The sequence below is a fragment of the Rhinolophus ferrumequinum genome, chromosome 6 (assembly GCF_004115265.2).
Source record: "Rhinolophus ferrumequinum isolate MPI-CBG mRhiFer1 chromosome 6, mRhiFer1_v1.p, whole genome shotgun sequence".
Classification (NCBI taxonomy): Eukaryota; Metazoa; Chordata; class Mammalia; order Chiroptera; family Rhinolophidae; genus Rhinolophus; species Rhinolophus ferrumequinum.
The window spans coordinates 13,467,286-13,492,077 of NC_046289.1; the positions used below are offsets into that span (position 1 = coordinate 13,467,286).

Genomic DNA, 24,792 nt, shown 5'->3' on the forward strand with positions numbered 1-24,792 from the left:
ATATTCAAATTTAATTGTCTTCAAAAATGTCATTTATAGCTTTTTTTTAAAGCTAAGAGCCAGTCAAGCATCATGCATTGCGTTTAGATGTAATACCCCTAAAATCTTTTAATCTAGAATAGTTTCCTTCTTTCCCCATTTTTTATGATAGTGACCTTTTGAAAAAATAACACAGGCAACTTGTCTTGTGAATTATCCACTTCCCAATCTGCCTGATTGATACCTCATAATATCACATAATTTGTGTAACTTTTTCCGAAACAGGTTCTAAAAAGAGAATACAATTTTTTTTTAAATTTCTCAGGGAAGTATTTCTTAAATGCTTTTGAGGAGCTTTAATTGTAATTTATAGAGTCAAATTAGCTTTCTAAAACAATGATAAATATAACAAAAGCTAACTAATACATTCTTTTGTGATGTTAACGTGGGCTGATGATATATTATTCTGACAGCCATTGTTCCTTTTCTGTTTTTGAAAGAAAAGATGCCTATCATGAAAAGTTTGGTTCTAATAAATTAATTAATTTTGTATTAAGAGGGATACGTACTCATGGCAGCAAATTTAGCAACTGCATTTAAGCACAAAGAAGGAAACAAAATCCCCCATGTTTTTGCTATCCAGAAGTAACTGTTCTTAAAAATTTTTGTGCACATCTACCCATTTATGTGATACACACCAGGGTGCCAAAAAAATGTAATTTTAAAATGTGTAAAGTTAAAAATTTTAAGAGATGTTAACATTTTGGTCAACATTGCTCCAGCAGTAGTTTGCCATAATCAGAAGTGTGTGGACGCTTATGGTAACCACTTTGAGCACCTCTCATAATTGCAAAAGTCAAAAGTGACTTGTACTCACCTTTTGTTATCAGTATATATTAATACAGTTTTTTAAAATGTGTACTCATTTTTTTGGCACCCTCTCTCTATATATAATTTTAATGCAAAATTGAGACCATACTATATAATGTTTAGTAAATAAGCTGCTTTTCACTTAATAAGGCATTATGAACTTTTCCTCATCTTTAAGTGTACTTACACTTCTTCATGTTTAACGTTTATACATGTTCTGTTACATACAGTAGAATTTCCCAGACTTGCCTTGTCTCAAGTGGCAACTGAGTCACTTGTTTATACTGAATCCTTGGTAGCGGCCCAGACCTGCTGAACCCGCATCTCCTGGGAAGCCTCCTGGGACTCTCTGTTGGTCTAGTCAGTGCCCCAGGTGATTCTGATGCCACGCAAGTTTGGAAAACACTGATGCAGAAAATATATTACACCTCATTGATTATTCTCCCCTTCTTAGAAGTGGAAGTTTTTTCTATTTTAGTTAACAGCTTTGTGCGTACTGAAGTGATCAATTGTATACAGATATCTTTATAGACATCTATGATTATTTCCTGAGGGTGTATTCTTAGAAATGGAATCGATGTCTGGGTCAGAGGCATATAGATTTTTCAAAGCTTTTGTATAAATAACAAAGTGCTCTCTAGATGGTTTGTTTTGATTTATATTTCTAGCATGAGCCAGAGCATATACCATGATCATGGGTAAAATCATGAACGCTCTTAAAATTTTAACTGGTAGGAAGGATTTTTGAAAATTGGAAATTATTTCTACTTTGTGTTGACAGAATTAGAAGGCTTTGATTTTGGAAGAATGTCAGTTTGTCATTTTACTATGGGTGAGGACTTGAAAAGAAAAATTCTGTAAGCTCTATTTTTTTTTTTTTTTTTGTGAGAAACCAAGCAGTATCAGGGTCCAGACCTTCTGTTTTGCCCATGGATTTTCCTGAGAACCAGAGTCACAGTCGTAGGGTTTATTTAATACCAGTTGTGGACATCTGAAAGAATGAACCAAATACAGACCAGCAAGCTGACCCAATTAATATGTTTCGATGAAGCAGAATCATAGTGGTGCTACAGCCCAGACCTTTTTCTATACCCTTCATATGTGTTAGGATATTCAATCCTCACAACAGTCCCATGAGCTAGGTACAATTATTATCCTCATTTTACAGATGAGGAAACTGAGGTCCAGAGAGGTTAAGTGGTGGAACCATGATTTGAACCCAGGCAGTCAGACTCTAAGAGTTCTCATTTGTAAAACTTTGCAACAGCTCTGAGTCAAACTCATAAAATTATGTCATGAAACTGGGGCGTTAAGAAGTCTGTCAACAGGAAAGCAGGTATGGATAAAAGCCTTTATATTTACTCAGATTTATGACATGTCTGGCACTGGTAGGGCATAATCCATCTTCTGGTTATACCATTGTTCAGTAAAAATTGCATACCTCATATATATCTATATTGTTTTATTATGCGATTCACCATTAAAATATTTAGATGCATCCAGCACTGGATTTTTCAAAACATGAGTGAATGTAGGCAGCTTATGTTTTCTTTCTTTGGGTGGTCATTTTTTGGTTATTTGTGTATATTTATATAAACTGTGTTAAGGTCTTTTTACTATATAGGCTTCTAGACATTTACATTTTGATCACAAGCTTTTTTGTTGTTTCTCTTTTTATCAAACAAATCTTTTAGAACAATCGCTTGGAATTTGGTGGCTAGTTACTACGAACAGTTGCCATATGGGCGCTGTGGACTGATGACTGCTCAGGAGCCATGGAGTGGGCATTACGTGGTAGAGTCTCCTATCTGGGTATCAGGTGTGGTTCTGACACCATCTGTCACTCCTTAGATTCCTTTCTAACCAATAAAGCAGAAAACACTGAGAGGGGATTGTCAGGGAGGGGGAACATTTTCCCCTAACCCTCTTTGTTCTTTTGGCTGTCTAATAATTAAATAGATAGAAGACAGATTAACAACAGGGAAAAACAGAACACATTTAATTTTGTGCATAGGGAAGTCTCACAAACGTGGGACCTACGAAGTGACCAAAGCAAGCTGTTGATACACATTTTAGACAAAGAAACAAAGAATCTGTGAAGAACTCACAAGGCAACAAAATAGGCCTGCAGTAGTTAGTGAGGAAACTAAGCGGTTCCCTTACACAGCTTTCTGGGCTCTGAGTTTCCTGTCTCAGGCAATAAGGATATCTCTGCCTTTCACAGGGGAGATTTATTTCCTGCTTTTAGGGGACAGAGAGGAGGGTCAGAATGTCCTCGCACTGGCTGTTGCTCAAGTAACTTTAATTAAAAATAATGAATATGTTACTTTGGCGTATATCTTGTTTAAGTCCTTAAATGCTGAAATTGATTTTTTGGGTGGTGGGGTTGGGGCATGGAATATTGCTCAGCACATTTTCAGGGCCAGCTTTGGAAGTGCCTAATAAATATATGTTGTAGAAATAAGCTCATTTGAAACCATAAAGCTTAGTTTTTGAAATGCATTATTAACTTTTTAAACTTTATTTTTTTGTAGTTATATTAGGATTGGTTAAATAGAGGTGAAGAAAGGTTGGGAGGAGATAACTTTATTTTACTCTTGGAAAAAAAGATCATAAATATTCTTGAACTGATAGAGTATGGTTCATTTATTTTTACCAGTCATTCTAAGAATCTTCCCACAATTGTACCATTTAACTGGACTAATTAGTCCAAAGCTGGAACACGGGGTTGGCAAGTATTTTTTCCAGAGTAAATAGCTTTTAGACTTAATCAGACTCAAATCAGTAGACAATGTTTTTGTTTAAAAGAAACCCTGTTATCACCATTGTTAAATCTTATTTGAGTCTTTCTTTGCTTTTCTGTAGCTCATACCACTCAGTTCACTCAACCAGGTTGGTATTACCTGAAGACAGTTGGCCATTTAGAGAAAGGAGGAAGCTACGTAGCTCTGACTGATGGCTTAGGTAACCTTACCATCATCATTGAAACTATGGTAATTCTTTGTTTTTTGTTTTTTGGATTAACTCACTTTGTTAGTATTTCAAAGACAGTATAAAACACGTTGAACACCTTTTTTTAAAAACCAATTTTTAAAGTATAATTGACATATAATAAACAGTATAGGGGATGGGGAAACTTTTTCCTATACCCTCTCAGGTTCAGTAGCTGGGACCCCCACCAATTAAACTGATCAAAGAGTAAAAGGAGAAAACAAAACAGAATTTATTTGTGCATGCAATGGTGGGAGAAACCCAGTGATGAGTAACTCATAGGGGTGATTAGAATTTGGGTTTGTAGACCTAGTTTAATAGATAATGGGGACAGGTCGAAGGGGCACTTATGGAAAATAAATGACTTTGGAAAGAACAATGGGCTTTCAGGAGAACAAAGGGTAAAACAATCGGTTCGAGTGTCCTGAGATGAGTGGTCATTTCCCCTCCTTCAGGGCCACGAAACCGTAGACTTGCTGTAGGTTTTGTTCTTATTCCTCATTTCTGGGGCTAGATCCAGCCTGAAGAGGAATTTATGGCAGTCTTATTCCCTACAGGTTGCTGCTTTTAGTCAGGAAAGGGAAGCTCATGAAGACTCTTTTGTGCATCTGTTCAGTCTGTATATATAATAATTCCTAGAAACAGGTGTCATTAGCCCTCTCTGTTCTTTTTCAGAGTTGTTTTGGCAATTCTAGGTTATTGGCATTGCCATGTGCATTTTAGAATCAGATTGTCAGTTTCTACAAAAAATAAAAAAAGAAAGCCTGCTCAGATTTTGATTGGGATTGCCTTGAATCTCTAGACCAATTTGGGGACAATTGATATCTGAAGAGCATCAAGACTTTCAACCCGTTAACTAGGCATATCCTCAGACTTATTTAAGTTTTCTTTAATTTCTCAACAGTATTTTGTAGTTTTCAGTGTACAGGTCTTGCACATCTTTTGTCAAAATTTTAACTAGTTCACACTTTCAATTCTATTGTAAATAATATTTCTAAAAATTTTAATTTTATTAGTGGCTAATGTATAGTAATACAGGTTTTTGTATAATGATCTTGTTTCCTGCCAACTTGCTAAGCTCATGTATAATTCTAGTAGTTTTTTTGGTAAATTCCATGGGATTTTCTTTGTAGATGATCTGCCAATAAAAATAATTTTACATCTTCCTTTCCAATATGAATATGTTTTATTTCTGTTTCTTGCTTGATTGGACTGGCTACAATCTCCAATACAATGTTGAATGGCAGCAGTGGGAGCAGATATCCCTGTCTTGTCTGATCTTAGGAGAAGAGCATTGAGTCTTTTACCATTAAGTATGATGTTTTCCATACACATCCTTTATCAGGATGAAGTTCTCCTCTATTCCTATCTTTTTGTTTTTTAATCATGAATGGATGTTGGATTTTGTCATGTTTTTCTGTATTTATTGGAAGCATCATATGGTTTTTTGTTTGTTTGCTAAATTAATGAATTATACTAATTAAATTTTAAGTTGAACTTGAATACACATACTATGAAATTCACCCTTTGAAGTGTCCAGTTCAGTGGTTTTTAGTATATTCACAGAGTCGTGCAACTATGTAATTCCAGAACACTTTCGTCACCCCAAAAGATAACCCCAGACTCATTAGCAATCACTTCCCATTCTGTCATCCCCTGGCAACCACTAGTCTACTTTTTTTTTTTAATTGGGGAGTATTGGGGAACAGTGTGTTTCTCCAGGGCCCATTAGCTCCAAGTCATTGTCCTTCAATCTAGTTGTGGAGGGCGCAGCTCATCTCAAAGTCCAGTCGCTGTTTTCAATCTTAGTTGCAGGGGGCACAGCCCACAGTCCCATGCGAGAACTGTACTGGCAACCTTGTTAAGAGCTTGCGCTCTAACCACCTGAGCCATCTGGCCACCCCTCTGGAAGCTCAGGGGCAGCTCGTTGTCTTCAATCTAGTTGTGGATGGTGCAGCTCACTGGCCCATGTGGGAATTGAACCAGCAACTCTGTTGGTCAGAGCTAATGCTCTAACCAACTGAGCCATCTGGCCGCCCCACTACTAGTCTACTTTTTCTCTCTTTGGATTTGACATTTCATATAAATTGAATTGTACAATCTGTGGCTTTTTGTGTCTGGCTTCCTTCACTTAATGTTTTCATAGTTCTATATCAGTATTTCATTATTTTTATGCCTGTATATTTCATTGTATGGATACATGACATTTTGTTTATGCGTTTATCAGTTGATGTATGCTTGAGTTGTTTTCAATTTGTGGGTATTCTGAATAATGCTGAGATTAACATTTGTGTATAAGAGTTTCTGTGGACATGTGCTCTCATTTCTCTTGAGTAAATAAATATTGAGGAGTGGAATTACTGGGTCAGTTGGTAACTCTATATTTAACATTTTGAAGTTTATCTATTTTATTGATTTTCTCAAAGAATCAGCTTTTGGTTTCTTGATTATTCTTTCTTTTTTTCTGTTTTTTTTTTAATTGGTTTGTCCTTTGATTTTTATTATTTTCTTTCTTCTGCTTACTTTGGTTTTAATTTGTTTCTCTTTTCATAGTACCTTAAGGTGGAAGCTGAAGTCTCAAATCCTTCTTCTTTTCTAATCTAGGTGTTTAGTGCTATAAATTTTCTCCTAAGTTCTGCTTTAGTGGCATCCCACAAATGTTGATACATTATTTTTATTTTCATACAGCTCAAAATTCTTTCTAATTTCCCGTTTCATTTTTCCTTTGAGCCATGGATTATTTAGAAATTTGTTGGTTTTAAAATATTTTGGAGTTTTTTCACAGGTTTTTCTGTTACTCGTTTGTGATTTAATTCTATTATGGTTAGAGAACATACTTTGTGTGACTTGAATCTTTCTGAATTTACTGAGACTTCTTTTGTGGGTAAGAATATGATATATCTTTGTAAATGTTCTTTGTGCACTTGAAAGGAATATACATTTTGTTGTTGCTGGATGACATGATCTATAGATATCCATCCAGGTAGACATCTAAGTTACTTGCTTGGTAGGGTTGTCCAAATCGTCTATATTCTTGTTGATTTTCCATCTGGCTGTGTATCAGTTGCTGAGGATAGGGTATTAACATCTCTAATTACAATAATAATTGTAATTTTTTTATTTTCTATGAAGCCTGGCCCAGAACCTTATACTTCTAGTGCTCTGTGATTGTTGAGTCTCTTCGAGTAAGGATTATGGTGCACACTTCTTTTGATTCAAGCCCATAGTAATGACTATTTAGTAAAAAATTATGTTGGAAATGTGAGAACTACTTGTTATATCTATTTAGCTGAACTTGGTTGTGTACTTGAAGGTTGTACTTAGATGAGATGCCTTTTCAGTAAAAGCATCCCAAGCATTGCTTTTTAGTTGATGTATGTTACTTGGAAAATAGTTATAACATAAAAATTAATCTATGTGTGCTGTGAAATGACAGGTATTTAGCTATGAATGAAAAGTTTGACTCAGTCAAAATGCCAATAAGCTTGACTTTGACTAGGCATACACAATAGACATTGAATAAAGGTTATGTTAAAAACTGTCTTTAAAAATTAGAAATAAACTTATTTGTGTGCCATTTCTGTTAATCTTGGGGCACTACATGTTTAATTTTTTCCCTGTAAGATGCTTTGTACATCATTTAGATAACTTAGTGATTTTTTTTTTCTTTCCTCAGAGCCATACACATTCTAAATGTATACGGCCACTTCTTCCTTATTTCAATGTGTCACACCAATTTGCTACCTTCGTCCTTAAGGGTTCTTTTGTAAGTAAATATGTGGGGCATTATTTTCTTTTGAGAATTTATATATTTTATCACAGGCTAGCAGTTCTTAAGTGAAGTCTTATGTTATGGTTATTAAGAGTTTGCATATGAATGGATAAATGCCTGGTGTCTTCTATCTGCTGATTGGTTTTAGTCAAACACTACCAAAGCCACTCAGAGGTAAAACTCCATGGCTTTGAAGAACACTTAACCAAAGTCACTTGTAAGAAAGTCATTCTTATTGGTCGAAGCATCAATTATGTTATCTAAGGAACTTTCAAACATTTATCTTTGCAGTACTCTGTACAAAACACACACACACACACACACACACACACTAAACCAGATTCTACCTATTTCTACCTACTGTTAGATTTAAATACAGTGCACTTCCGGACTACTAATTGCATGAGAATTGTTTTTTAATACCAGAACATTCTTAAAGAGCTTTTAACACAGGTACAATAATGAGTATCTTTGAAGCAAAGACACTAAAATCTTTTTAAACATTTGCCAAAAGTCTGTAGATTTACAGAAAATAAAATATTTGCTTGAATAATACCTTCCTCCTTTCAAAATGTTACTGTTTAAAATTCGAGGTGGGTCTTTTGGTAAATAGAAATAGAGTGCATATTGTCATTAGTTTATTCCTGCTGGTACTGATTTTGGAAATTCTCAAAGAGGGTGATAAACCACTTAACTCTGTCTTTTTGTGTGTTTTCTCCTCAGAGTAAAATACCAGAGCTACAGGTGTGGCATACCAAGCTTGGAAAATCATCTGAGAGATTTCTTTTTAAACAACTGGATTCTCTATGGGTAGATTTAAAATAAATTCCTATATTTTGAACAGTAAAAGGGAAAAGAAATTTGATTAACAATTAAGAATTTTTAAGTTTATAATTGATTTTATAGCTGAAGTGTAATAGAGATAAAGTTGTCCCCAGCAGTTTTTTTTTTTTCATTTTTTAAATAGAAACCTTCTTCATAGCAATATAGAAGATTGTGTTTTATAGGTGTATTTGTTTTTTTAGGTATTTAGTTTGTCTTGGTGAATGGCACCACCATCACTTGCCTACCCAACTCAGAAATTTGAGTCTCATTTGAAACTTTGTCTTTCCCACTCACCCTTTATATGCTACCACTAATCAAGTGTAGTCGATTCTATCATCCACATTTCTCTTACCCATTCCTTATTCTCCATTCCCATTGCTTGCTTCAGTTCCTCATTATCTCTTTCCTGTATTTTGGAAACAACCTCCTGTTTATCTAGCTTCCAATCTGACTCTCTCCGGGCTGTCACACTTTCACTGAAGTGATGTGTCTAAGCTGCAGATCTGATTTTTATCAATCTCTTGCTCAAAGGACCTCAGTGATTTTTCCTCTAAGTTCACACCCCTTAGTGTAGCCCGTGACCCTTGTGATCTTCTCAGGAGGTAAAACACTGCTTTCCTTTCTAGACGCATGTCCTACTAACCTGGCCTCACAGACTAAACTTCTTGCATTTTGCAGAGCATGGCATGCCAATTCAATTACTTCTGTGACTGTGCACATGCTTTTTCTTCCTCTTAGGATGCCTTCTCCACATGTCTTTGACATTCTTCTTCAAGACTCAGCTCAGTTGTCACTTTGGGGCGTTACCACCAGTCTTAGCGCACAGCCACGTAGGAATATGTGCTTATCTAAACACTTTCCCACGACACTGGACCCCTTGAGGACTGAAGCCCGGCCTTATTTAGCTTTTTACCTCAGGTGCCTACTCTAGTGCTTAGTACGTGATGCTTTCTCGGGAAATGTTTCAAAGAGTGAATTGGCCTAGTCAAGTGCATTACTTCACCTAGTGACACAGATCTGCTACTTTTCCTGGTAATCATTAATATTCTGTGAATCCACCAGTCACTGTCAATGGTTGAACACCCATTATATATTACATTCCAAAAAAAGAGAATGGTCTGTACTTTTTATGCAACCAATTGTTAGAAATAACATAATAAAACTGATTCTCCTGATGGGAAAAATAATATAATTTGGGGTTATTTCGGAGCAAGAATATGGTATTAGATATTTTATAGATCTGACCAGTAATTTATTATTAAAGCAAAGATATGGTATAAACTCCTTTAGTTCAAAGTAGAAAAACAAAGCTGCTCAAATTTCATAAAGTGGTCATAATCTAATGCAAATTCCAGTGTCTTAAGAGGTCTACATTTAGCCTAGAACAGGTATGATAGAGGGCGTGTTTCTCGTAGGTCACTCACTGAGCTAAGAGCACTTGATTATATACACTATCTCATTTAATCCTCACTACAGCCCAATGAAGTATGTACGTGCCCCTTCTTTTTGTAGATGAGGAAATTGTGCCTGAAAGGGATTGAGTTGCTAAGATCACAAATATGATATAAACCTAACTTGCTAATGGAAATACATATTGAACATACAATAAGTTGGACATTGTTTTCTTAATAGTAAAAGGTTTTCTGTGGGTAATACCTGGGTCAACAGTGAGATTTTTATGGATTTTTGTACCTTAGTAAAAAAATTAGTAAAGTCCTAAAAAATAAGCAGTTTTCTTATTTATGTGTGTTGAATATATATAAGCTTTAAGGAGCTTACAGTCTAATGGAAAAGAACAGGCCAATAGAAATAGACTTGGGGTTCATCCAGACTCCCTTCTCTCCATGTAGTGAAATGCTTTTAAAATACTTTCCATAAAGTATAATTTTATAAAGTCTTCAAAATAACTTTAAAAATATTCCGAGGGTCTTGATATTGGGTGTGCCCCTTACAAATGGTTAGGATATGTAAACAAAAATGAGTTTGGCTTATCTTTAAGCTTAGTTTTTTAAAAAGCTGTTTTGCCCAAATGAGATGAGCCAAAGCACCTATCCTTGAACCCGACGTTTTCTCTTTCAGCTCCTGGACAGCAATGGCAGTTTCACCCTTGAACTGCAAGAGGACGAGCTATTCACACTCACGACGCTCACCAGTGGTAGCAAAGGCAGCTATCCCCTGCCTCCCAAGTCCCAGCCCTTCCCACGTATCTATAAAGAAGATTTCAATGTCGGTAAGTTTTTTTTCCCCCCACTAAAACTTAACTTGTTTTTCATTTTTAGCAGTAGTGGGAAGATTTATACCTGACAAGCCGGTGCATGACAGAGTGTCTACGAAAAGTACATTCATTTAGCTCTAAATCTCTATGCGGTAAATGAGACTTAACTTTTGTGTTATTTCACGGTAAATCTCAACTTGAGGACCCTGTATTTTTCAGTGCCAGAAAAAACATAGAGGACACTGTAAGAATGAAAGCTATCATTTTAACTTGTTTTGGGGTGAAACTTACGGTTTGTGACACACTGCTAAGCCCTCTTGTCCATATGCCATGAAAGCCGTTATTGACATGGCCCTTTTGTGTGGAGGTTAAGGCACATTAATACATGTCACATACATGTCTTCTCTCAGTGCTAGCAGACTGAGCGCTGATGGGCAGTTCTGTTATCCTTGGGTAATCCAACTCATTGTTTAGCTAGGCTTGGGAGTTTTAAATTTGCTCTCTCCTGGGTTTCTGGGAAGATCTGCCCTGAAGCTATCAGAAAAAGCTTTTGATTATAGGCAATTTAGGAAAACTGTTTGAAGAGTTAGGCAGTGCATTGTGGTTATTTTCCTAGATCACTCAGCAAGCGACAAAACTTGGTGACTCTTAAGTGTCGTTATATAGCATTACGACCTCACAGACAGGGTCAGGTGGCTCTTTTCTCTGCTCCTAGGACCTGTAGGAAAGAAGTAGGGAGGGAGATTGACATTGCTAGAGAGAGTCAAACTGCCTTTTGCCTCAGGGCTGATCGTTCCACCACTGGTGGAGACTCCTACCACCCCCTCCCCGTGGTCACTGCCACAGGGTCTTAGCTCCCCTTCCCAGGAAATGAACTCCTGGTTGAGTGGAGTATAAGGCCCTTTGGACCGGAAACCTCTCAGTTCTTTGGCTAACACAGACAGCAGTGGCCCTCAGGGGAGCTTGGTGCTTTGTTTTCTTACAGCTCTCTGGAATGACTTCTTAAATCAACCCATTAATTTTGTCAACCACGAATGTCCTAGCAATCGGTTGCTCAGTTCTCTGTTAGTAAAGGTAACTCTTCTGCCTTCAGTGGATGAGCGGGAGCTGGCCTAGTTCATGAGATCGAGGAACTTCAGCCAACACCAACACTATGTATTCTGTGACCTGAAGACTGAAGGGCATTTCTAAGCCTTCACATCTACAATGTAATGCATTATTGGCTGCATGATAAACTAAAAACTGAAAATTAAAGGCTTTGGAACTACTTTATATGGTTCTTAACATCTAAAATGATGTGATGAATGTGAAAACCCTTGGAAAATCATGAAGTGCAAAATAGCTATAAGATATTGCGAATAAAATTGCTCTTCTATATCCTTCATCATCATGAGACTATAATTTAATAAAACTAAGAAGAGACTGATAGATAGCTTAGGCTCAAAACCGATTTTTATTCCATTTTAGAAATAGAAGAAAATTTGTAATTTCTAAATTCTGTGTTTGGCATAGTAAGCCTTTTCTAGTGTTTTCTAGCTGTGATGACTGACTAGTGATTTAGAACCTTATTTGACAGATATTAGAAATAACAAAACTATCTCTTACTGAGCCCTTGTTAGGTGCTGGCTTAAATACACACTTATGTACATTCATTTTTTTTTCCAGTGGTTACATGTATTTTGTGAATCCTCCTGATAGCTTATTTTTATTAGCTTCAGGTGCACAAAACAATGTAATAGACATTTATCATTTATATCCCTCACACAGTGATAACTCCCCTCCCCCATCTACTACCCCTCTGACGTCGCACACAGCCGTTACATTTCCACTGCCTCTGTTCCTAATGCTGTTATACCTCCACTTCTTGTAACTATATATACATATATAAAATTGTAGTTGACATTCGTTATCGTTCAGCTTCAGCTTCAGGTGTACAGTGCAGTGATCAGGCATCTACATCATCCCTGAGGTGGTCTCCCTATGTACATTCATTTTTTACTCTTGTCCTCAACCCCACATAGAAATGAGGAAACTTGAGGAAAAAACAGAGCTTTAAGCAACATGCCCAAGGGGAATGACTGAGCTAGAATTTGAACCCAGATCTGCCTTACTCCAGAATTCATGATCTTTCCTCTTAAGCAATTAATTGCACGGATTAAATTAGTAAAGTCTGTGTGTCAAACTGATTTTTATATCATCCTTATTAAATTACCATACAGTATGGTATTTTAATAAGGATGATATAAAAATCAGTATCTCTTTATTAACCTGAACCCTAAACTTTGGTGATAAGTATCATTTACTCATTTAAAACTTTTTAAAGTGTTTCAGAATGTACCGTATAATGTGAGCGAGGAAAGATTCTGTGGGGGTTTGATATTAAACAGAGAATTTATTATGTTCTGAACAGATTACCCGTTTTTTAGTGAAGCTCCTAATTTTGCTGATCAGACTGGCGTGTTTGAATACTTCATGAACTCCGAAGACCCTGGAGAGCACCGCTTCACACTCCGCCAAGTTCTCAATCAGCGCCCCATTACCTGGGCTGCCGACGCGGCCAGCACGATCAGTGTTATAGGAGATTACAAATGGTATGTGAAACTGGTGTTCTGAATGTAGATCTGACTGAAATAACCTTGTAATGTTGTCAGGTACATTCTGAAGCAAAGACTGTTCCACAGCCCTCCTTGTCCAAGAACCTAGGAAGCGTGGGATAAGTATTAAATATCACGGTGGCCACAAACTAGCCAATTGTTTTGCTACTTCAGTTTCCTTTCTCAGATTTGCCCGGTTTAATAGTGATTATTGCAGGAGCAGACTGATTTTAATATAAAAACTGAGGACTTTTGGACCCAATAATAACTGAGTATTTATTTATAAACAGACTTTGTGATTTGCGTGTCGTTTCCGGTTTTTTGTTTTGCTGAAATGTTGATTTGTTGATCTGGTGTTGCCACCTGCTGGATCCACACTGGAATTACAGTATTTTTAGGCTTTGTAGAAAATGTATTTACCAGGTGACAGTAGATGGAAACAGGAAAAACCAATTCCGCTTTTAGTTGGCTAGTGAATTCAACTCTTTTCTGTAGGCATCTGGTAAAGAGACAAATGACATTTATTCTTCAGTTAAAATACAATAACTGAACCAAAATTTTACCTTCTCCTTTAAGTCACCTATGGAATTCCAACGTACTGGCGTATTATACCTGTTTTAGTTGTTTCTTCTCTGCCTTTTCTTTTAGCTAGTATATTTCCCTGTGAAACAGGAAACACAGGCATTCCAGGTTTAGTGATGTAACTATTTATGCCAAACCATCAAACAGCCATATCTGTACCTTGCAAACTGGAAAGGTAAGGGAAGATAATTTTGAAAAGAAGCTTGAACTGTTTATCTATGGAATGCTGCAGAAAGTCTTTATCTCATCTATATTGTCTTACTTCCTTTATAAATCCCAATTCTAGTCCCAAGCTCTGATACAAACTTTCAGCTGTCCAGAGTTTCTGAAAGCCTTACAGCACCATGGAGAGTTATAGGGGCAGAGTGGAGAACTCTTGCCTAATTTATAACTTTGGTGGCTTGTCTTTTTAAACAACAGAAATGCCATTTATCCCATCATCTTTTTAGAGACAGACTACCTGGATTTTCTGGTCATGTCAGTGGGATTCGTGAGTTCCTTATTTGTTACTAATGGTCTGATTGTAAGACAAGTGGCTGGGTTGAAGTGTCTAAGCCACGGGTCCCGTGATTTTGATCAGCAGTTTGGAAGCCAGTCACCACATAAAGCCTTTGAATTTCTGTAACATCCCTTAACCCCCACATCCATGAATACTATGAAGGGCTCTCTCTGAACCCAAGCTCTCTTTATTTCTGGCTGGGGCTCTAGAAAAATTGAGAGACTCTTTAATGATATAGTAATAACTTTGGAGATTTTGCAGTATTTAAATAGCAATGCTCAAGCTTTGCTATTGCAATGGTAAGGACTGGGGGAAGAGGAGGATGGGTAAATGAGGGGACAGAGGGAAAGAGTGACATTCTGAATGAAAAAGAACCAGGGAACAGCAATTATGCACGTCAAGAACGGACTGTTTTCACCTTTCTTAGACCCTGCTTTCGTTGTGTTATTCCATGGATCAGGAACATGCAGTGACCCTCCCCTGCTATCAATCAGATCTCTCTCTACTTATATGCCTGACTTCCAAGACCCTTGAAAATTTGGTCTCATCCTGTTTACTATGTACTGTTTTTCAGTATCTCCTCCTGTGTATGAGGGAGCCAGATCTTTTCAGAGCTTCACACACCTCCTATGTTCACTCTTTTCTCTGGCTGTGATGCCCACTTGTTGTGGGGAAAGGAGGGAATGAAAACTAAGTAATACAAGACATTGGTCTGCGCTTCCCACCTTACAGATTGAGAACCTGAGGCTTCGGAGTAAGCTTTGCCTACAATCCCATGCTTGTGAGTTCCAGAACCAGAGGGAGAGGCCAGGTCTATCTGGTGCTGGAGCCCACGTGCTTTGGACCACACTGCAGAGCCTCATTTTAATCACTGTCTTTCTTCCTAAGAGTAGGAAAGGGAAAATGAGTGTGCTTCCTCTATAGTGCTGTTTTAGTAGACCAGCTCTCAAAGTATGCACAGTGCCCTGGACTGTTAGAATTGTGTTTGGTGTAGAACTTCCTCTCTCACACTTGGATGTAGTTAAGGACCAGCATGGTGCTACAAGGAGACTTGACCAAAGCTCCTTAAGACTTTCCATCTTGTCAGTAAGCTTTGGTTGGGATCTGAAACTCACAAAATTACCGTTCGCTGCCCTTGTCTCAACTCTGCATCCCTTTGATCCAATTTGCTTAATATGTTGGCTGGTTTTTGTTCTCTCAGCACTACTGAGAGATTATGGTTATGGAAGACTAAACCACACTTTTATTCTATTTCACTCATTATCCGTAAAATTGCCTGCAAGTTTGATGCCGGAATCACTTATTCTGGAATGTAATGTAAAAAAATAGAAAAAGGGAAGAAGTTTGATCTTCTTTCACTCTAACTCTACATAGAATACTTTTGTGGTGCTGACCGTATGTGTAGTACTTTCAAACTGCTGATGAACCAGAAAAGAGGTAGGGAAGTAAGGAACAATGTTGGTCCTTAGTAGTTTCAAGGCGGTGATAAGCTACAGAGAGAAACGCTCCCTCTACTGCGGGAAGATATACAAGAGAGACTGGGATGTGATTTTCCTGTAAAGTCGCCCAGCTCTGATTAGAAGATTAAATGTGGATTTCTCTTATTGTTGTGTACCTGTTGCAGGTGCCTCTTTTTTATATTTTCATTTACATGTAAAAGTCCACTGTCCACAATTCACTGATAAGAAGCAACTGAGAACTGTAAAAGCCACATAATCCTAGATCCATTCCCCCGCACCACTTCCAGTATATTTCTTGGTGGTGGTAGTTTTATTTTAGATCAGTTGCTTGCTTTATTACTTGGCTGTGTTCAGGGTTTCTTTCTCATTTGCAGTTAGCTTTTGAGTAGGAGATGAGTTACTTTCAGGGATCATGTTGGTTTATGGTGGTTGTTTCATGCAGGTCTCCGGTAGCATTTATAAAAGGAAGCCTGAGGAGAGCTCACTGTTAGAGCCCTGATGGTTCCTGGTTGGCTGAATCTTTGCCCTCCTTTGATATACTGCTATCAATCAGTGACCCCAGAACTAGGGTTTTACTGCTCTATGTAGACAGAGATGCTCTGCAGGGGGAAATGGACCTCAAAGTGGGATTCCTGGATCAGCGGCCTCGGCATTACCTCGGAGTCTGTTAGACAGCAGGTTCAAGGCGTCCACCCTACACCCACCGAATCACACCCTGTGGGGTGGGGCCAGCACACTGAGTTTAACAAGTCCTCCAGGGGATTTCAATGCTGCTCAAGTTTGAAAACCCTGCTGTAGAGCCAAGATTGAGTTGACTGTGTCTTTGCAGACAAATAATTTTAGGTCTTTCTTCTGGAGTTTTTAAGTCTTATTAGGCTTAAATGTAAAAATTAGCCCCGAAGTCCTTTATGTTCTCCCAGAGTCCCTAGCTTTGTCTTCACTGCTTCTGTTTGCTGATGGAAATGTAATAAACCTATTTGTTCAGAATTGTGTTGACACTTACCTTTTCTGTATTCCTAGAAAAAAAATGGTGCCTTTTAATATTAGGATGAGAAATAGTTTTATTATAGAGAGACAAGAAATGTTTTCTTAAGAAACTTAAAAGCAGTAAATATTATTTGCCAGTAACTCACTAACAGAGGCAATGAAATGACTTGACTCTAGTCATGTAAAACTTAAAACCATCATCCGTGAAGACTCTTGAAACCCATTCCAGCTACAAGCACAGACCTAGCAAATCACATCTTCATCTCAATTAGAAGTTTGGAAACCTGTGGCTGTGAAATGATGACACATTTGTGCTACTCTCGGAATGGCATAATTAAAAGCACTAACCAACAGTTTCATTCTGTAGGTCCAATGTGAGGATCGAGTGTGATGTTTACATAGAGACCCCTGAAAACGGAGGTGTGTTCATTGCCGGAAGAGTAAATAAAGGTGGTATATGGATTAGAAGTGCCAGAGGCGTTTTCTTCTGGATTTTTGCAAATGGCACCTACCGAGTTACAGGTGATCTAGGTAAGTGACTTCTTCTATGGCACCTAACTTGCTAGGTAATGTGTCGCTGGGTGCATCTGCTTGTTACCTATGGGAGTAATAAAAGGTGCTTGGACAGCTAATTGGGAAAAGATTCAACACACATACGCAAATAATAAACAATTCAAAATTATAAGTCAATTAATTAGTGCAGAGAGAGGCAACTCAGTAAAGGAGAAAATGGGACAAAGCTTTCTCGGGTATTGTAGAGTTGAGCCGGGCTGTCAGGGTAGGGTTTGCATAGACTGGGATGAGATGGTGGGAGCAGGGAGAGAATTCTCTGGAAACACTGTAAATAAAAGCAAGACCATGAGAATGCTGTCTCGGTGCTCATGGAAATATAAAAGGGACTGATTTGCTTAAAATGGAGTAATCCTGTTTCTTAATGTAGTTAAAATTTGAAAATAGCTTGACTTTTCTCATTCATCTTCACTGCCCTTGTCTTATGTAGACTAGTATTTTATCCAGAATAGGTGCGTAGACCATGTGCAAGTTGAATCCCATCCACTTCCCTTTGGTTTTGGGAAGCACACTGCTCTGTTGAAACTAGACCTTATTGGTGGTGACTCTTCTTGATTCGCAGTCTCTTGACTTTCCTCTGGCATTAATAAAAACTCTTCTCTCTTATAGTTTGCTACTCTTATTGCCTCTTCCTCAGGTGAAAAGGGCCCCATAAATAGAATAAAAATCAGAGGCAGTGGGTAGTAATTACATTAGAGTAGAAATGACATAATCATGGTGTGACTGATCTAGAAGGTACGTCGTACTTTCCAACCCATAACAGAGAGCCAGAGAGGTTAATTGATTTGCCCAAGGTCTCAAAATGAGCTAGGCAGGATTGGAAGTAGGAATTTAAATCTGTGTCTTCAGCCCCCACGGCTCTGTGTTTTAAACTGCCCACTCGACATCGCTGTGTTTCTCTCTGGCTCTCAAGTATAATACATCCAAAAATTAACTCATTATCTTCTCTCTGTAATTCTCAGTGAATGCTATTACCATGTGATCAATTATTCAAGCTAGAAATCTTATGGGAGTCTTGATACTCCTTATCCTCCATGTTAAGTCCGATCAGGACTTAGAACCAGAGGTGCTAATGCATTATACTGTAGTTGGTTTGTGAGTTGGCTTCACTGGTTCTCTTGTGAGCTCAGTTTAGGAGCTCAACACACGCTTGTTCAATGTGTGCATGAATGAAGGCTGTTTTGTTTTACATCAGGTGCAGATCTGGAAATGCAGGTCTTTATGGAGGCTGACTTTACTGCATACAAATGCCACCTGAGAACCCCCATTGACTTATGTGATTCTGTGATTTAGATTTTAGAAATCTATCAATTAAGATCATCTTTTTGTGTTACAGCTGGATGGATCATCTATGCTTTAGGAAAAGCTGAAATTACAGCACAGGAATGGTATACACTCACTTTAACTATTAACGTAAGTATTGCTGGTCAGAATGCCTGCAGGTAAAATGTTCTTTTCTTGTGCCTTTGTAGCATTTTCTGTTACCAAATGAGAGGGGGAAATTGACAAAATAATGGAAATAGGCAGAGAATTTGCCATGATACCAGCAAACCATTCCTCCCTAGGACGATAGTATGTGTCACAGTAAACCGACATGAGAACCATCAGCAAGTGGTTCTTTATCACCCCAGTATTTTTTAAAGTTTTGTTTTTGTTTTTTAAACTCAGGAGTAATTGGGAGATAAAGTCAACAATTGAACTATTTTTTCAAGTTGCCTGAACCAAGATTATAATTGGAGCTTATAGGTACAAGCAAAGTCACATACATTTATTTTTGATGGTTGAAAATAATTTGGTTTTCGACTGTCAACACAATATTTTAGAAGCTGGTTTCCATGAATATGTTTGTCAGATGAGATACCAGATTAATTTTAGTACCATGGGCACCTAAAAATGTTTGTCAGAATCACTGTTTGATCATGAGTTATTGATTGGCACGCTTCCAAGGGATGCTGTGTGGAGAGATTCTTCTGTATAATATACTGCTCTCTACCAAGATAGTCCTGTCATAATTTTGTTCAGATTATAATAGGGATTAAAAAGGGAATTCAAATAACTTTTTGAACTTGTTCTCTTCTTTTACCCGACCAAAAAAAATGACTATACTAATTCTTTAGGCGGTATCAAAATGTATTGACTATCTGGTTTGGATGTAGCATACTTTATTTAACTATGTCACACTTGATGAGCATACTTTTGTTCCTCGTTCCTCCCTTTTCTAGTGAATTGAGGCAGTAAGGGCTGCCTTTACTGTAGGTAGAGGGGAGGGATCTCTTATGTGCCTCTTGGGGTGCACATATCCTGTTATTTGTTTAGGCAGACGTTGAGAGTGCAATTTAAAGTGCAATTGCATTTTAAATTTTGCTAGCCAAACTCAATTTTTATAGCAGTTACAATAATATTTGATATTATCGAGTTTTAGAGATTTTTTTTCAAACTCACAGACCTGATTTGTATTTCCTTGACAATTAGGGATTTTACAAGTCTTATATTTATTGGCTATTTGTAGTTTCTCTTCTCTGAAATTAATCCATTAACATTCTTTCCTCATTTTCCTATTGTGTTGTCTTTTTCTGATGAATCTGTATGAATTTATTATATATTCTGGGTAGTAACCCATTGTCGGTTATATGTGTCACAAATATTTTCTTCTGTTCTCTCATGATGTGTATTTTAATTTGCTGATGGTATGTTTCATGAATAGAAATTTTAAATTTTGGTGGTGTCAAATATTTCACTTTTTTTTCATTGCTTTTATGTTTTATTTTGGTTTAAGAAGGCTTTCTCCTTTCTTTAGGTTAGGAACATTTTTTCCCCCCAAACTAAACAAAGTTTAGGATTTTATTTTTTTATTTTTTATGTTTAAGTCTTTAATCCTTCTGGAATTTATCTGTGATTTGTAAAGGGAAGAGCCCGATATAATTTTTCTAAAACAAATGGATAGATAGCTATCATCATTTATTAAGACTGTCCTTTTGCCCAGGATTTGAAGGTCACTTTTTTGATGTAACAAACCATCACATGTGCATAGGCTTGTGTTTGAACATTTCTGTGTTCTTTATATTCCTGTTTGTTTATTATTATCCAACATCACACTTTAAATTGTGTTAACTTCTAAAATCTTTGATCACATGGCTCACTCCCTTCCTTCCTTCAGAGCTCTTTCCCAACCACCTTAGGTAAAATAGCACTCATCTCACTCTCTGTCCCTCTTCTTTTGGTTTATTTTTCTCCAAAGCTCTTATTACCTCCTGACATCGCACACATTCTGCTGATTGTGTGTGTCAGTCCTACTCCCTGCACTAGAACACAGCTCCACAATGATAGGCCTCTACCTGCTATAAGCACCACTGGCTCTCCAGCACCTGGAAAGGTGCCTGGCACACCCACTGTCCCACCAGAGCCCAGTGAATACTCGATGACTGAATGTGTGGCTATCTGGTGGGCTAATTCCTCATTCTTGAAAAAAAATTGTTTTTTTCAATTACAGTTGACATTTGATATTATTTTATATTAGTTTCAGGTGTAGCATAGTAGTTAGACATTTATATAATTTATAGAGTGATCCCCACAATTTGTCTAGGACCCACCTCGCACCATACGTTGTTATTACGATATCATTGACTATATTCCCTATGCTGTACCTCATTATTTCTTTTTCAGAATCATCTTTGCTATTCTAGTACATTTGCTTTTCTATTTAATGACTTAAGATAATATTCTCAGGCGTAGGTGTGTTTGGGCCCAGACAGACCAGCATTCTATTTTCTTGCTGACACATCCTGAGACTTCTAGCAAGTTATTTCACCTTTTTTGAGCTTCTGTTAATTTTTATCTGTAAAATGGAAGTATCTTCTGTCAGGCTGCTTTAGGGTTAAATGGTTTTTATTCTTTCATTTAACACATTTTTATTAAGCATTTACTGTGTGCACTTTTCTAAGTGCTAGGGATATAGCAATGAGTGAGACGGACAGGGTTCCTTCTTTCTTAGAGCCTGCGTTCTGCGAGGACAGAGGTTGGCAGACTTTTCTGCAAAGGGCCAGGTAGCAAATGTTTTACACTTTGTGAGCTTTGTGGTCTGTGTTGTAGCTACTCAGCTCTGCCTGTGTAGTGAGCCATAGATAATAGGTAAATGAACGGGTGCAACTGTGTTCCAATGAAATTCTTTTTATAAAAACAGGAGGTGGCTGGCCTCTGGGCCGTAGTTGGCTGACACCCACCTGTCCTAAGACAGTAAACTTGTACATAAATAAATAATTGAAGGAAAAAATGGGGCAATGAGATAAAGTGGCTCCCCTGCCTGGATTCTCTAGATAGAGAGGTCAGGGGGTATGTTTGAACAGAGACCGGAATGATGAGAAGAGCCATCTGAGCAGATGAGGTCCCTGTGACTGGCCTTGTGCGAAGAGCAGCCAGGAGGTTAGGTTGGCTGACACCTGGGGAGCGAGGGGCTGGGGTGGGAGGCGGAGATGAGGTACTGTTACACCAGGTTTGTGCTTAATATGATTTGTGTATATGAGTCCTTGGTTCAGTGTTCGCATTCACTGCTCCCTGAGTGGCAGAAGATGTTCGATCAGCACTTTTAGAGCTGAAGGTAGCTGTGCATGTGTGCAGTGATGCGAATGTACGTGGCTCTGATTTTCAATCTGAAGTCTCAGTATCTCCATCTGTAAAACGCAGTAACTAAGTTAAGGCCCATTGCATTGTACGACTTTAATGCAAATTTTAGTTTGGGTCTTGGCCTAGTGCTGTGGATCTTTAGCTCTTGGTCCTTGGAAATGAGCTCGTTTTAAATGTTTAGCTGTAATTGGCGTGCTGTGAGTGTATGCTCATAGATGTGCTATCATGATAACAAGAGCAAGCTAGCATTTACTGCTTACTTGTGTGCAAAGCACTTAGCCAGGTAGGAATGACAGCCATCTGAAGAGGACATTATTTTGTCTTTCTCTGTCAGTGACCAGTGAGTCCTTTCTATGGATACTTCCCTTCTTACATTCCTCCCTCCCCAGTCCTCACTGATGGTTACTGTTTTTCTAACATAAGGATGGGCTTTTCATATGACTTTGAAGTGATATTTTGTACATGGGGACAAAAGGGCATTAAATCAATGGACGGTTTGGCTCCAGCAGTCATGTCTTAAGAGCTGGTAGCTGTTAGCCACAACTCGTAAATAACAAATTTTTTTTTGTTTGTTTTTTTCTTTTTTTTTATTTTGGTGGACTCCTGTCTAAACTTTTACAATCATGTTTTGAAAAGTTTTACATTTTTGTCACTTTTACAACATTTTGGTGGAGTACAAGGAAATGCTGAGGTATTCCTTGTACCTTGGAAACTATTTACGTAGGTAGATAAGAATTCCTCTGAGAAAATTTTTCCTGTATTTCCAACTTTTGCTCCAACTTGTGGAATTGTGTGTTGCTGTGGTAAGTCTTAAGTGAGAAGGATATTAGCTCCACTAAGTACGTGGGCCATGCGTTATTAGGAACCAGACTTGAGAGAATCCTTTTCAAGCGTCTCCAAGGGATGCCTTTCTCTCTACCCCAGGATCATTTCTCCTCTGGCATGTTGAATGGCAAGCCTCTCTGGACCAACGTCCGTGTGAATTTCCCGAAGAATGGCTGGGCCGCGATTGGAACCCACTCCTTTGAATTCGCACAGTTTGACAACTTCCATGTGGAAGCCCACCCTGATATGCACAGAGCACCATAAGACGCTCTTTGGATTTTCCTTCTTTTGGGTTTTGGTTCAGAGCCAATTCTTGTTTCGATGGATCACTACGTGAGCTGTTTGGAGGCTAAAAATAATGAAGAACAAATGGGGAGAAAAACAACACATTTTTGCTTGATCCTGTGGGAGATTTTTTTTTTTTTAGAACTAATTCCAAGGGGAAACAGGTGAGTCTTTGATGTCCCCTAGCATTCACACTGTGCACTGGTCCGTCCTTAGGGTGGTCCAGACCGCGAAGCCTGTGTTAATGCTGGGTGTAGCTCTCGCCGTCTTATTTGCAAGTGATCATGCAGATGCAAATAACGCGGCATCACAGAGATGCGTGTATTAATGCTGACGTGTGTCTAAGTGAGCTGATTACATTCTCGTCTTCACGTCATGCTGCTGTACCAGGAAGCTGAGGAACACTGGAAGTGCTGCTTTTTGAAAACCACTTCAACATGTTATTCTAAAAATACATTCTAAAAAGTATTTTTTCTTTTCCTTTTTAAGATGATGCTTTTGAACTATAGATATGATGAGTGGGATGATTTGAAAAAATGCCTCATTCATAAACTACCTCTAAAGCTATGTCTGCAATAATAAATACTAGCAGATTAATTGGGCTGTCTGCATTTTTAAATTGTTTTGGATGCAATTTTTAGTATTATAATCCTTCTAACTCTCTATGAACATTCACCCGGGTGGCTGGAAGAAGAAAATCCCATATAGCCAATGCTGTAAGTAGATCTAAAGATGAAATGATAGCAATTTTCTTGTCTCATTTTATTTTACCTTTCATGGTCTGTCTTCTCGTATGTCACTGGTAACAGACTAAAATAGCTAATGAATTCTTTTATCTCCTTGTACGTGGAAGAAGGGGAACACTTAGCTATTTACTAGTTCATAGAATTGGATCATCTAGTATTTGGTTTGGTTAGATGCATTTATTTCATTAAACTACAAATATATTTAAGTATGGGTGAGCATATTTCTCATGCAGTATAATTTATGTTTAAGAATTAGAGTACCTCCTAGAAACAACTCGATGATTCCTGTGGATAAAGTAAATTCTGGAATTCTTTATAATGAAAGTTTAAAACTTCAATGAACTAATTCTTCAATTTTGGAATTTGTAATGGTTTAACATAGGCTAAACTGGTATGAAGTTTTGTATTGCTATTAAACGCTAGAAAGTAAATATTAAAATAAATTAGATTACAGAGAAAAATTTTAAATTAAAACCAAGTCTGAGTGATTTCCAGTTCAGACCCCTACATATATATATTTTTAAATTAACTTTCCTGAAATATAATTTACAACAATAAAGTGTTCTCATTTTAAGTATACAGTTCAATGAGTCTTGATAAGTGGATACATCCATGTAACCAACACTCCAACCAAGATATCAAAAAAAATTTTTTCCATCACTCCAGAAACGTCTGTTGTACACCTGTGCAGTCATTTCCTCTTACCCCCGTCTCAGGCAACCACGGATCTGATTTCTATCACTACTGATAAGTTTTCTTTGTTTCCAAACACTTTAAAAGTGGCATCATAAACTATGTACTTTTTTTGTGTGAATGGTTTCTTTCATTCAGCATCATGCTTTTGAGGTTTGTCTGCGTTGCTGTGTATGTCAATGGTTTGTTGCTTGTTTCAGAGTATTCCATTATATGGATTATACCACAATTTGTTTGTCCCCCCAGTTTTGGTCTTACAAATAAAGCTGTTATGAACAT

At 37.6% G+C, this 24,792-nt stretch overlaps 1 protein-coding gene across 2 annotated transcripts in view; it reads left to right on the plus strand.

Moving 5' to 3' along the window:
- Window positions 1–24,483, plus strand: part of GALC (galactosylceramidase) — a 50,049-nt gene extending 25,566 nt beyond the window's left edge. For both annotated transcript variants that reach the window (XM_033109610.1, XM_033109612.1), the window contains 9 exons: window positions 2,544–2,668; window positions 3,715–3,842; window positions 7,517–7,606; window positions 8,336–8,422; window positions 10,517–10,667; window positions 13,063–13,243; window positions 17,142–17,305; window positions 18,681–18,757; window positions 22,889–24,483. In XM_033109610.1, the coding sequence (XP_032965501.1) occupies window positions 2,544–2,668; window positions 3,715–3,842; window positions 7,517–7,606; window positions 8,336–8,422; window positions 10,517–10,667; window positions 13,063–13,243; window positions 17,142–17,305; window positions 18,681–18,757; window positions 22,889–23,053 (1,168 nt within the window). In that variant the 3' untranslated portion in view covers window positions 23,054–24,483. The remainder of the gene's footprint in view (window positions 1–2,543; window positions 2,669–3,714; window positions 3,843–7,516; window positions 7,607–8,335; window positions 8,423–10,516; window positions 10,668–13,062; window positions 13,244–17,141; window positions 17,306–18,680; window positions 18,758–22,888) is intronic.
- Window positions 24,484–24,792: the final 309 nt, after the last annotated feature.